Source organism: Pan paniscus, chromosome 2 (assembly GCF_029289425.2).
Source record: "Pan paniscus chromosome 2, NHGRI_mPanPan1-v2.0_pri, whole genome shotgun sequence".
NCBI classification, from domain to species: Eukaryota; Metazoa; Chordata; class Mammalia; order Primates; family Hominidae; genus Pan; species Pan paniscus.
The window spans coordinates 113841967-113856943 of NC_085926.1; the positions used below are offsets into that span (position 1 = coordinate 113841967).

The following is a 14977-nucleotide window of genomic DNA, read 5'->3' on the forward strand; positions in this document are numbered from 1 at the left end:
ACACTTGTATGTAAACAGGCGTGCTAAATGGAGTTTTGTTGTTGTACTGCTGTTGGTATTGTTGTTTTGCTTTAGACTTACTGCCTTATTTCCGTATAAGCACTAAATGGGAAGATGCTGTCATAAAACGAACCCTGGATTGGAAACTAGGAGTCCTGGGACTTAGTTTGAGTTTGGCTGTTTGGACTTCTCATCATACGTTTTCTTTCTGGGCCTTGGTTTTATTACCTATAAAATGAGGGAATCCTATTTTAATGATTTGTAGCATCCTTTCCAACTGTAAACTATCCCAATTCTAGTTAAAACTGCTCATTCTTTTCAAATGGGTGGTTGGCATCATGATGATCCAAGTGTATTTTCAAACCCTTAACTAATTTAACTCTTAAATTGCTAACTTTCCAAATTATAACTCATTTACCTATTCCATGGCTTAAGAACCAGGATTAGCAGTCAAGAAGAGGAAATTTGAGGTCTGATTTTGACTCTACTTTTAACCAGAGCTGTGGTCTGGGAAAACATCTGTACCAGTTTGAGCCTTTTTCTTTTTTATCTTTTTAAAAAAGAAGCTAGCTTCTAAAATTGGTTATATAGATCATTAGAGCACATCAGTTCAAAGGATAATGCAATAGTTGGTAGTAGTGGTGCTGTGGGGGAGATATTAATAAAGGGATGGGACACAGAATAGAGGTTCTGGGCTTGGATTTAAAATTTGGCAGACATGAGCTCAAATCCAGGCTCTGTTCCTCATTGTCCTTCCTCGTTTGAGAGTTTAATACTTTGCCAATAGTCACATTGCTTCCATTTCCTTGTCTATAAAATGTTGGGGCTGGGCATGATGGCTCATGCCTCTAATCCTAGCACTTTGGGAGGCCCAAGTGGGTGGATCACTTGAGGTCAGGAGTTTGAGACCAGCCTGGCCAACATAGCCAAACCCCATCTCTACTAAAATACAAAAAACTAGCTGGGTGTGGTGGTGTGTACCTGTAGTCCCAGCTACTCGGGAACCTGCGGCACAAGAATTGCCTGAACCCAGGAGATGGAGGTTGCAGTGAGCCGAGATCGAGCCACTGCACTCCAGCCTGGGCAACACAGCAAGACCCTGTCTCAAAAATAAAAAAAATGTTGGAACCCAAGGCAGGGAAGTGCATTTGAAGGCTGAGAGATATTAGGCTTCAGAACTGATGAGACTAGAAATGGATTTCATAAGGGTGAGGAAAAGAAGGAGTGTTGAAAAGGTAACACTCTGATTTCTGGCTTGGGCATCTGGGTAATGCCATCCACTGAGATAAGATTCATAAGTAAAGAAGTAAGATGACCAGCAGTAGAATACTCAATAAATATTAGTTTCCAGTCCTCATTTCTTCTCACTGTATTGTGTTCTTAAGCTGCCAATGACTCCATAATCTGTAGCACATTGGCCCATTGATGTTGGCTGAAGATAATTTTGCTTATGAATTTTGTTTGTTCAATTTCCCAATTTGTAAAATAAATTTTAACTACTGTTTGTGAGTTTCTGGAGCCACATGGTTATAACTGCCAAATAGTGACTATTTACCCTTGGTCCCCTACCACTTTGGGACCCGGGGAAGGAAATAAATGATTTTTCTGATTGAAAAATTTGGGAAGAAGACACTGGGCCTGTTTGGCTCATATCTTTCCTTTCTTCCTTTTGGGACCAAGCTTCTGGATGGTAGCAGAGGTTCTCCTCTGTTTCTCCATGTCAGAAGGCTTACTTGGGCTCTCTCCTTTCTGCTTTCATGTGGGCAGGCCCGTCCCACCCCAGGGTTGCCATGCATGACTGGGGAGGTAAGTTGGCCACACTAAGCTACTATCTCTAGCCACCTTGATCTCTAAAAATGGGAACATTTAGATCTCCCTGACCACTCTTTTCCTTACTTCTCAATTTGTTTGGAACCTGAATTACTAAGCAGCAAGCTATTTATTAGCCCCTCAGAGACCCCAGCATGGGGAAGCTGGCAGCAAACTAGGATTGAGCACTTACAAGTGCATTAATCTAGTCAGTTACAAAGACCAACTACTTGCTTCTCTCTTTGAAAACTTAGGAATTTTCTTGTACCAGGGTAAATATATGAATACTGATAAATATACAAAGAGCTCATTGTTTCTAATATTTTTCAAATGACACCATGGTGCAAGTTTATTTTTTCATGGCTTATTGAAATGAACATTTCAAAATTCATTTGTAATGAATTCTGCATAGGTGAGGCTAAGAAAGACTATTACAAATCACACTGCAGCATGCTTTGTGTAGTTAAAATAATAGATGTCCTTATTCAAAATATGGTTATAATAAAAATGTGGCATCATAAAAATGCTGCACAGAGAGGTCCATTGTTATTCTTTATGTGACTTTGGAATAGCTTACAATTGTCAAAGGACTCTTCCAGTTTATATTAATTCAAAATTCCGTGTTCTGAAAATATTAATAGGGCCTTTCTTCTTCTGACATCACCAATAACAAGACTCTTTCAATCAGAATAAATAGGGTAACAAAACAGAGGACTAGGAAATAAAATATCATTCATTTAAGCTTACTAATATTGGGAATATTAGTATAAAAGAACAACATTCTGAATAGAAAATTTAATGTATAGTCATTTACTGCATGTCAGCATTCTACTAGGTTTTAGATATCCTCTTTATCCAAATAATTAGCCCTAGGAAGTAAATATGATTAACCCCATTTTATGAAAGAGAAGACAAGTTTATAGAGGGTTAGTAAGTTGTCCAAATTCACATGGTCAGTACTTGACGGACCATGGATTTAACCCCAGGTTTATCATGCTCTGAAACTCATGCTCTGAACCTCTCTGCTCTGGTACGTCTATTTGAATGAATTCTTTTGGAGAACAATGAATTTCTAGTAGGAAAAAATACCATTCAGGGGAGGGAGCATGCTGGTAGATGGAAAGGTAAACGTTGCATATTTCTATTATTTACAGGGTACAAACAATGGCACAACATGCGGCGACACAGTGGATATACACCTGTATTAGGAATCAGGAAATGCAGACTCAATCTCTGCTAGTGCCACTTGGATTGTTACCATGGGACACAATGCTCCCTTGCAGCCCCTCACCTAGGAATATAGACAATGATGCCTGCCTGTCTATCTCACAGGTCTGATGTAAAGATCAAATGAAATCAGTAATATGAGAGCACTTTTAACGCCTAAAGTGATTGCGCGTATTATTTTATAGTATTATTATTCACTTGGTATCATGGATAAAGAAAGGACTTTGGAGTTAGACCTGGGTTTGAGTTCCAAGTCTACCACTCACAAAAGCTGTTTGATTTTGTGTCACAGCATGCTTACACTCACTGAGCTTTGTTTTTGTCCTCTCTACGTGGGGATGATATAGATGGTCTCCCATGGGAAGTGTGCAGTGGTATAAAAAGCAGCAGAGGCAGAGGATGTAGGCAATAAGAAACACATTGTCTGTATAGAATTTAGAAATGATAATAAGACTGATTTAGAATTGCTTTTTTGTAAGTTACCATGTGCCAGCAATATTAAACAATGTATATTAAATAATGCCAGTGATAAAGTAAATACTTCTCACTGGGGCAGACCAGGCCCAATACACCTTCCAATTTGGTTGGTGATATGGTTTGGCTGTGTTCCCACCCAAAATCTCATCTCAAACTGTGATCTCCATAATCCCCACGTGTCAAAGAAAAGACCAGGTGGAGGTAATTGAATCATGGGGGCGGTTCCCCCGTGCTGTTCTCGTGATAGTGAATGAGTTCTCATGAGATCTGATGGTTTTATAAGAGTTTGGTAGTTCCTCCTGCACTCATTCCCTTTCCTGCCGCCTTGTGAAGAATGTGCCTTGTTTCCCCTTTGCTTTCTACCATGATTGTAAGTTTCCTGAGGCCTCCCCAGCCATGTGGAACTGTGAGTCAATTAAACCTCTTTCCTTTCTAAATTACCCAGTCTTGGGCAGTTCTTTACAGCAGTGTGAAAATGGATTAATATAGTTGGCCACTGTTGGTGTGATGATTACAGTGAATTGATATGAAATCTCTAGGAGAGTCTTGGTACTCTGAAGGTACTTAGAAAATTATGGTTCTTGTCCATATTGCAAAATTATAATGAAACATTGTAGTACTCTGGGTTGTTACTGAATATTTCCTCTGAAGACCTCATAATAGATTCATAAATATTAGGATATATCTTTACCATTACCTACCCACAGGCAAGAATAAACTAAAGATGAGCATGGAGACTGAATAGGTGTAACTATGAAAAGCTAGAGAAGCTGGCCAGTCTGGTTCCATATTAAACAGTTATTTTCCTGGCCAAGGCAGTCAGATCTCTTAAGGTCAAGAGTTTGAGATCAGCCTGGTCAACACAGTGAATCCATGTCTCTACTAAAAATACAAAAATTAGTTGGGTATGGTGGCACGCGCCTGTAATCCCAGCTACTTGGGAGGCTGAGGCATGAGAATTGCTTGAACCCAGGAGGCAGACGTTGCAGTTAGCTGAGATTGGGCCACCGCACTCCAGCCTGGGCAACAGGGTGAGACCCTGTCTCAAAAACAAACAAACAAAAAAGTTATTTTCCTAATGTTTTCTCATTAGGTGATTTTTGAATCAAATCACTGAAGATACCGGTTAAAATACACATACATTATCTGGAGGCAACAGGTGTCTCCAGTCCCAATTGGGTATTCTGTGGCAACCTCTGCTTCCTCTAAATACATGGCTATCAAATGTAAGGCAAGCTCACATTTAGAAATGTCAGCTCCCCAAGTGCCCCAGCATGGGTGTTGGTTGGGTTGATTAGCTCTAGACACCAGGGTGGAGGCAGAACTGAATTCAAAGAGACAGACAAATAAAGGGAAAAGGAGTTGTGAGAAGTGACAATGTGAACCTATTTGGAGAGAGACCTGTGGGAAAGTGGAAGGTGGGAACGTCAGCTGTTCAATGGGGCGGGGACAGGCTTGAGAGCTGGGAGCAGCTTTTGAGAAAAATTTCTCCAGGAATAGGAAAAGAGTCCAATATTGAAAGAGTCTAGATAAAATTAACAGTTTGTATTTGTTAAACATTTACTAGGTGCTAGATATTATTCTAGGTGTACTGGGCACTAGGATGAGACAAGCTCAAAAGTAGTTACATTTAATGCACTGTGAACTGAAATTGAGGAACTGCACCTAGAACCTGCAATGAAAGAACAGAGTGTCCCTAGGACTGGTATCTGAAAGAAATTAACAGCTACATTGTGGGTAAGATACAGAAAGCTGAAAGTCCTGTCTATTGTCTAAATTATACTAAGCTTATTTAATTGAAGAGATTTTGAGCCAATATTTTAGCTTTCCGTAAATTCCAGGACCTCCTACCACTTAGAAAACAGATTTTGCATGTAAAAGTGGCTATGTGTAATGCTATATGCCTACTGCAGAGAAGTGCTATCCAAAAGAAGTAAAAAGGAGAGACCATAGAGTCCAGCTTGTGAGCTCAACAGGAGAGACTGTTATGTCTCTCTTCTTTACTGCTCTAGTCTCTCAGTGCCCTGCAACAAACATCTGTTGGCAACTGAGTAAATGAGTCAAGGAAGTGCTGATGGGAGAAAGTTAATAGCCCTGAGATTTTTTTTTTTTCTTGTAGTGGTACTCAGGGTCTGTTCATTACAATAATCTATTTGGCCAGTAGTTATCTTAACCATCCAGATCCCCTGACCTAATTCCAAAGCCTGTGTTTTGAAAAGGAAGCAGAATCAGTTTAAATAATGAATTTCATGGCCGGTAGGATTAGATGAAGTGACAGAGGTGATCCTGGGCATTTCTTTGCATGTAAGAGTGTCGCTAGGCAGACTTGGTTCCATAATTCAATCTGAGAGGCTTCATCTACTTAATACAACTATATTTAAGTTGGATTAATTGTTTGAACAGGATAACTCTGTGATGACTAGTTTTAATATAAACACAGCTCATGAGGTTTTGGTAAAAGGTGATTCCAAAGGAAATTGATAAAATATGTTTCAAGATTTGTGACCATATTATTTGCAAAATTTGGAGAAATGTTGAGGGCAGAGTTTATCTGTGAATTTTTCACCTACTTATTCAATACACATTTACTGAGCAATTTTTGTAAGATCAGGCACATGCTAGGTCCTGCTTGTTAGGACATCCTGGATATGTGACTAAACTCATTATAGTTTTCCATATAATTTGTAATGAGGTATCTTTTTAGAATCTCAAATTTCTGTCCATATTCTGTGGTTCACTCATCACTAGCAAAAGCTCACATTTTCATAAAAGTCTTTTCTTGAAAATTATAAGTATTTTCTTCTGCTTTAAATTACACTTTGGGGACGGTCAAGAAGAAGCAATGTCAGACTAATTGCACTAATAATAATAGGACCCAGGCGGCTAGCTTTGATCTTGGGAACCATCTGCAATCCAGACCACTTTGATGTTTCACACAATGGAAGCATAAATATTTTCTATGTATACCATGATTGGACTTTCAGAAATCTAATTAAGATGAAGGTCAATTAAGAGAAAATGAAACCTTAACTCCAAAAGTCAGGGAAGAGATGGAAGATGATGGCATGGTTGTATGTACATAAAAGAAGCTAACCTAATTATAAACTTACACAAACAGCCAGAGAAGTTGCCTTTCATGTGACAAAAAGGTCCTAAAGCATTCTATAACATTGCGATCATTAATGTGTCTTTGAAACACACCCAACACTAGAAAATAATAGTAATAACTGGCATTTCAAAACTCTATTACTAAAAAATTTGAAGATAGCTAGGGATAGAAGCACTTCAGAACTCATGAAATGCAACCCCTTGCTTCTTGGAAATGAGTGCCATAAACTATAGCAGAGTCATTTGTTTCTATTAGATTCCTCTCGGTTTGATGTGAAAGAGATTTTGCTGCTTGTTTCAGAGGTCTGCAAGGCTGGAGAAGGTCACAGGTAATGGTGCATCCCAGCATAGGCTGCGTAAACGTTAGCAAGTTTCCTCAGCTCTCCAAGCCTCAGTTTCCATATTTCTAAAGTAAGACTAATGATGCTTATCTCATAGGTTTAAAATGGCTGTGGGGATTACACAACAAATATAAATCTCTCTCTCTCTCTCTCTCTCTCTTTTATTTTGAGACAGAGTTTCACTCTTGTTGCCCATGCTGAAGTGCAGTGGCGCGATCTCGGCTCACTGCAACCTCCACCTTCTGGGTTCAAGTGATTCTTCTGCCTCAGCCTCCTGAGTAACTGGGACTACAGGCATCCACCACCACACCCAGCTAATTTTTGTATTTTTAGTAGATACAGGGTATCATCATGTTGGCTAGGCTTGTCTCGAACTCCTGACCTCAGGTGATCCGCCCGCCTCAGCCTCCCCAAGTGCTGGGATTACAGGGGTGAGCCACCATACCCGGCCAATATAAATCTCTTAACTCAATGCTGCACATAGTAGGTATGTGGAATTGCAAAGTCCTTATCTTCCTCCTGAGAGTGTGGGCTTTAGAATCAAATGGACCTGAGTCTGAATCCCTTTTCTTACATTTACTTTCTGTGTCACTTTGAATGGGCAGTTTTACCTCCTTGGGTTGTGGTTTTTCAAACTCTAAAATGATCTCAATTATATCTACCTTGCTGGGGTTGTTGAGTAGAAAAGAGAGAATTTATATAAAATCTCTGGCACATAGGAAGACATGAGATGACAGAAAGTACTCGTCATAGCCTAAAGGATACTTTCAAATATGGATTAAGATGTTTGTACATGTATGCCTGTGTGCCTATATGTGTGTATGTAGGATGTGCGTGCATTCAATGCATAGAAGGGAAGAACTGTCAAAGCTTCCCTTTGTCCCTGACACTAGCCACAGCTGTGTGATGTGGGAACTTGAATTTGAATGATGCAGAGTCAGTGCTAACTGAACAGGGTAAACGAATTCTCTTTATTCCTTTGCTGGGTGACACATATCATATAGATCCTCCCCCCGCCCACCCTCTTTTGAACTACATCTAAGAATCCTTTCATCCGAGAAGTTCAAAGTATGCCCACTTACCTATGCATCTTAGTGAAATCTTCCTTTCTAATGCCCATACTTTGGGACAAATAGGTAACTGAAATTAACTTATCAGACATTCCTGTTAGCCATCAGGGACACATGGTATCTGACCAGAGTGGCTCTAATTTGTTCCCAAGGCCAATTATTTAAATAGCAGAGGATAAAATATAATCTTGAGGCATTCCCTCCTGACAAACAATGCATTAAGATGGAAATTCCAGTTAAACCAGATACAAATTGTTGTTTTTTCTAAAGTAGTATGACCTTGATTTCCACGAAGACCAGCATAGTGACCGCCAGCAATGTTAGTGCTGTCTGATCATGTTTTCTTAATTCTTTAGTCTGAGTAGAAAAGGGTACTGTTAAATGTATTATGGATTACATTTAGAGTTGATTTATCAAATTCAAAGGCCAAGTCCTGCCCTTGGAAGTGTTCAATGTATAAATGTGCATTCCTGGCCAGAGGAGCATCTGCTTGAAATACAATGTTCTTTTGCTAATGGAATCTTTAGAGCTCACTGGAGGTAGAGGTGCACCCTGGGCACCTAGCACCTGCTGGCTCCTGCTGTACTCACAGTTCACAGTGACCTTGACTTGTTTGACATCCGCCGAGGAGACCTCATTGGCAGCTTTGCACTCATATTTGCCTGACTGCTCCCTGGTGATGCCAAGGATCTCCAGATATTCTTCTTCTCCTTCAAATTCCCTTCCTGAAAAACAGAGGTTTTCATGATTCTTTTTTAAAGTCTGAAATAGGCAGTAGATCCTCTCATTATTCTTTTTAAAAGCAATAAATCCACATTTCTTTTCAATGATTTGAAAATGTACTTTGTCTGACATCAGATTCCACAGAAGCAGACCTCAAGACAAAAATCTTATGAAAGTGATTGAGTAGAAAATACTCTCAGGAAAAACCAGAAAGAAAATGGGAAAATGGAACTTGGAAGAAAAAGAAGCCAAGCAAGGATGCAATGCCAAGCTAAGTCCCACAGAGAGCAACTGTGGCTCAGTCTTTCAGGGAGGCCTGGGGACAGCTCATGTCCCACTTCAAAATTATTCTGATCATGAGGCTGGGAGCTGGGGTGTTCATAGGTGCATGCACTCACTAGTCGCTGGTTAAGGGTTTCGAACAAAGTGGGAGCTGGCGGGAGGCACATGCAAATCATAAAGTGCTCTGAAGGGATATGGCACCAACATCATCTATTACACCATGCTGCAAAGCACTCTTTTTTTATTGTTGCAAAGCACTCTTTACACCAATGTTGTTATTAGACAAAGTGGCTTCCTTTTGAGAAACCACCACTCTTCTCCAGATTCTGTTAAATTCTGTTCACAAGGATTGTATGCTAAACTGTCTTGGCAGTTGTGATCTCTGTTCTATATCAAATTACATCATCCTAGAGGCTTTTAGGCCATGGGCCAGATCCATGAGAATGTGCTGCTGATGGTGTGTTTGTGATGGACTGTGTCATCTGGGGTTTGGGGTAGGGAGTTAAATATTATTGGCTTAAAAGTTGGGATTAGGAATAGGGAGGTCCTGTTTGGAAAGATCTGCATAGTTGAGTGTGTGCATTTTAGTAAAGAAATCTCAACTTAAGAAACCTTGTTTAAATTCCCCTATGTGGAGTATAATTGATTAAACCGTTTTCTTCCTGAAGAGATGGAGAGGGAAATAAGGAAGAAGTAGAGAGGGAGAAAAATGAAAAGAGGAAAGAGAAGGTGATTGAGGAAAGAGAAGGTGAAAGAGGAAAGAGAAGAGGAAATGAGATTGGGTAGCAGGAAGAGCCTAGCCAGAGCTTGGCCAGAAAGGCCCAAGGACTTCAACTCTAGCTAAACGGAACCCCCTCACCCCAAAATTTCAAAACTCCACTGTTACGCGAGTTAGGATAGAGCAGCTGGGGAGGGTGTTAAAGAACACAGTCCTGCAATCACGATGCTCCTGGTCATTCTATACTAAATGGTACCAATCATTAGCTCTGCTCAAATGCCATAAGCTGTTTTCCTTTTTTTGGAAATTCCTCGATGACCAAATCGACGTAACAGACAGTTAGCAAGGAGACAAATTTACTCTAAATATATCAGCTAAACCTGTTAACTAGGCTTCCGACAGAACATGGGGCTTCTTTGCTAGCATTCTATAACACAACTCTCTGGATATTCCAAGCTTCAAGTCTTCTCTCAATTGTCAATATCACTAGTTTTGAGGAAACTGTACAATCTTGATTAAAAAAACAGGCAAGAGTAATATAACATTATTTGGTTCTGAAGTTCTGCACATTATCTTTATCTAGCACATGCTTCTACTGAGAATGTTTTAGAATTAGTCTACAGCATATAGTTAAATATTATTTTTAAGTGGTTAATTTTTTCCTGTCTACATTTTTCTCTTCTCCTTTGCCAACATTTAAAGCAAGTAGTTAGATCTGATTTTACATGTTGTAGAAGTAGAATGTAGTAGAGAAGAAAACAGTAATCTCAGAAAGGGTAACTGGCTACTTTTCTGGATTAATTGGGCAGGATTTAGGATTGAAGGGGTAAAAAGATCTTTCCTGCATATTGTTTCTATGGACTAAGTGTCATGCCAACTATTTGATGCTAAGACTCTTCTAGCTGAACATAAATACCCTGAAGGCTAATGGCAACTTTGACAATTAGTTTTTTATTTAGCAGGCAGAAATAGGTGTAAGCTCATTGAAAACCTAGAATGCAGAGGTAGAATAGAAAGTAAGATAGCATTATTTATTTTGAGAATAATGGTAAATTTTAATGAGAAAATAGTTAATAATAATTTCAGAATGTTTTAGTATTTCTTCCCATACTGCATATCCCCCACCCATAATCTTAATCTTGGTTGGGGACAGAGCTGTCAGTAGAAGGAGAGAACAAGGATAATCTTAGAAATGGTTGGCAACACTGAATTCTTTCCAATTCCCATGAAATACCTAGAAATGGTGGATTATGGGTCCCTACTTCGCTTTTTGAATTTATAAAACAAAAACAAAAACTAAACAGTTGCAGGAGAGAGAAAGATTATTTTTAGCTGCACCAACTAAAGCCCTACCAATTCTGGAAGATGGCACCTATGAAAGGAAATAGTAAGATGAATGACAGAAAATAAAACAATATTTATTGTGTTTGGGGCCTGGGATTCTTACATACCAATATAAGTATTAATAATCTCATTTGTTCCTGATAAGCAGATAATAAAACATATCCTTATCAGATAAACTTTCAATCTCATGTCTCTAGAATTTCCCCTAAACTACCTGAGGATAAAAGGAGAGTTTTCCCTTAAGTGACCCACATGGGAGGCAGAGACATCATTTTTGCTTCTCCTGTGATAGCTCTCCTCCTCTCTGATGGCAGCCTCTGGCTCCAGCACACAATGTGCATGGCTATCTCAATAAAGTGGGAGCAGGCTCAAGGTGCAAACCAACTATCGGCAGGGGAAACTACACCGTATTGCATCATCCAACCAATCTCATCCAACAATTCTCCTGCTCCTTTCTTTCCTTTGCCCCGGTGTGTCTGTCCTCATGAGAGCAAATTTTCTCCAGTTCTTTCAGTTCTGACTGGCTGCTCTCAACCCAAGGGTCCTGCCAATATTTCCTTTTATTCTCTCAACCTTAAGAAGACTCTCAAGCCAGAAACTGAATTTAAAACATTCAGAGACACCCCTGGGCCCTCCCTGTTGTCATGCTTCCTTTCCCTATTCCCTGGATCCTCCAGTTGAAACTCTTGCATTCCCTGGCCCTTCCTGATTAGTCTGTTCTAGTCACACCCAGGAGACTTTTCCCACAATGCATTATCTCTACTGCTTCACTTGAGAATTTCTTACCAATTCACAGAAATTTAACAGGAAATGGGAGCTTTTCTGTTGTTGGAAAGCCAAAGCTCCAGATTGTAAGTGTTGCAGGGACCATGCCTTACTCATAATATCCTCATGAACTAGCACAGAGTTTGGCTCAGATTAGTCACTCAATAAATGTTTGTTGAGTTAGCTTGCTACAGACCCAATGCTGGTGCTTCTCCAAAATTCATATGTTGAAACTTAAGCCCCAAAGTGATGATGGTATTTGGAAGTGGGGTCTTTGGAGGTGATTAGGTCATGAAGATGGAGCCTTCATGAATGAGATTAGTGCCCTTATAAAAGAAACTCCAGGCTGGGTATGGTGGCTTACGCCTGTAACCCTAGCACTTTGGGAGGCCGAGGTGGGCAGATCACTTGAGGTCAAGAGTTCAAAATCAGCCAGGCCAACATGGTGAAACCCCATTTCTACTAAAAATACAAAAAAATTAGCAAGTGTGGTGGCATGTGCCTGTAATCCCAGCTATTTGGGAGGCTGAGGCAGCAGAATTGCTTCAACCTGGGAGGCGGAGGTTGCAGTGAACTGAGATCGAGCCACTGCACTCCAGCCTGGGTGACAGAGCAAGACTCCATCTCAAAAAAAAAAAAAAAAAAAGAAAAGAAAAGAAAAGAAAACAGAAACTCCAGAGAGTTCCTTTGCCTCTTCTGCCACGTAAGGACACAGAGAAAAGAGAGCTGTCTCTGAATCAGGAAGTGGGCCCTCATCAGACAGTAAATTTGCTGGCACCCTGATCTTGGACTTCCCAAGCTCCAAAACTGTAAGAAATACATTTCCATTATTTATAAGCTACCCAGTCTATGGTATTTTTGTTATAGTAACCTGAATGGACTGAGATAAAGCTGAACTGAATTAAGAAATTCAAAGAGATACTAGAGTCATTGTCAGCACTTCATGTAGTTTAAGAGAATAGAGCTAAGTATTGAAAAGTGGCTAAGTATTTCTGTCAGAGAAGTTGGCATAAAACTCCACTGCCTTTTAATGATCCTAATAGAGTTCTCTTTTACTGGGGAAGAAAGGGTGTGCTGCATACTCTGCTGTTGAAGGACTGCACAGGGGCATCTCTGGCCATGTCCCGAGGAATTATCTGCCATGTGGAGTTATCGTTTTGGAAACCAACAGAGCTCCCTGTGGACACAGGCACAATACAATCTTAGCAAGTGCCGTTTCTTGTTTTAAGGCATGGAATACACCAGCTGAATCTTGAGTCACAAAATTCTAAAATGCACTCAGATTCTCCTGTTCCTTTCTTTCCCTTTGCCCCCACGAGCCTGTCCCCAAGAGGGCAACTTTTCTCCACTTCCTTCAGTTCTCTCTGACCGGCTGCTCTGAACCCCAGGGTCCTACCAATAATGTCTTTTATTCTCTCAACCTTAAAAAGACTCTCAGGCCAGAAATGGACACAAAACCTGTGGTTTAAGTTCTCTGGTAGACGAGTTCTATGGCCACAATTTGGGTCTTTCTCTTGTCCCTATCTATTATTTTTTGCCCTTACAGAAATGTTTACTTGAAATGCAAATTTCAGTATTTTGGTATTTTAAACATCTCAACCAATTTCCACAAGCCTGCTCACATCGCTGAGTGTTATGTTTATTCTGGGATCTAGTGTTTAGTTTAAATCTCCCTTTGCTTAATGTGTTTTTGTGTCTCCTGGCAATATTCAGCTACCAGGCTAAATAACTTCTCATCCTCCTCAGTGTATGCACCTTTTAAACTCTTGCACATAATTAGCATATCCCTTCTTAGTCACTGTTTACTCAAGTTGTACATATTAGTTCTTTTAATATTTCTTCATAAGTCAGAAAGAAGGGCCTAGAGCTAATGGCAAGAGAAAAGTGTTCTCTCCTGTGTTCCCCAATGTGGAGGCAAATCAGCCAGGAATAACTCCAATTAAAGCATGCCAGGTGCTGCCTTCTGAGTACAGTGCCTTCGGAGTTCCATGCTTTAGTGAGCCCTGTAGTTGCTATGCAAAATGTTGACTGATTTAGATTTATAAGGTCAACCAGGCATTTGTAAAAAGGAGCCATTTGAAATTAAATATATTTTCATGGTGCTGCTTTCTCTCATTCCCTTTCTTTCTCTCCTCCCTCTCCCTCCTTCCATCCTCCCATCTCTATCTCTCTCTCTCTCTGTCTCTCACACACACACACACACACACACATGCACACACACACACCCCACAAAAGCTAGTTATTTACATATAAGATTTTACTGTTAAATGTGTGTGAGCAGCACACACATTTCCTCACCCTCAAATATTTGCTCACTAAGCAGAACAGGACTAGCCTCAAAAACTTCCCGGGACATGACAACCAGCCCCATATTTGGAATTAAAAAATTTTTAAAGACTATTGCTCTAATAATCATTATAGTACCTGTCTTTCCTTTTATTTGAGATACAAAAAATACAATTTAGGAAACTTGCTAAATTGGAGCACTTTGTGACTTTAAAAATATAGAATTCCAAGGAAAGTATGTTAGGAAATGAATGGATCATTTTTTTCACTGTTCTGAGAAGACTTTTATAAGTATAGCATCTCGGTAGATCAATCTTTCACAGATAGGAAGATGTGCTTGAAATGGGGTTGCTATTCCTTTTACTCACCTACGTTTGAATATTTACATGCAAGTGGCTGTAAACACACTAGCTATAAACACAAACATACATACAGTTTAATGAAAAGCAAAGAACTAGAATTTATCTTGCAAGGTGTATATGTATGTATATTTGTGTTTGTGTGGGTCTGTGATTGGAAATGTGAGTGAAGTAGGTAAGCAAGAAAAGCAAGCTATGAACTTCTACCTACGAAAATTAAAGGAAAAAAGATCACGAATCAGTGATGCCATTTGAAGTTTCCTGTGAGAACTTCAAATGCTGTACCATGTTTCTGTTCTTACAGTATGTTTCATGTTTTGCTTTTGTTTTCCCCTAAGGACATGCTCTCACCTATTCCTGTTTTTGCTTTCTTCCCTGCTTTCCTGCACATCACGTTCTACACAAAAATGCTAAGGAAAGGAAGAGAGAAAGAAACACAAGAAATCTAGAAAAGATGCCTGCAGTAGG

At 39.8% G+C, this 14977-nt stretch overlaps 1 protein-coding gene across 2 annotated transcripts in view; it reads right to left on the bottom strand.

Moving 5' to 3' along the window:
* The window catches only part of LSAMP (limbic system associated membrane protein), a 630015-nt gene that overhangs the window by 35711 nt on the left and 579327 nt on the right, over window positions 1-14977 (bottom strand). For both annotated transcript variants that reach the window (XM_024928236.4, XM_034957145.3), the window contains exon 4: window positions 8623-8757. In XM_024928236.4, coding sequence (XP_024784004.1) covers window positions 8623-8757 — 135 coding nt within the window. The remainder of the gene's footprint in view (window positions 1-8622; window positions 8758-14977) is intronic.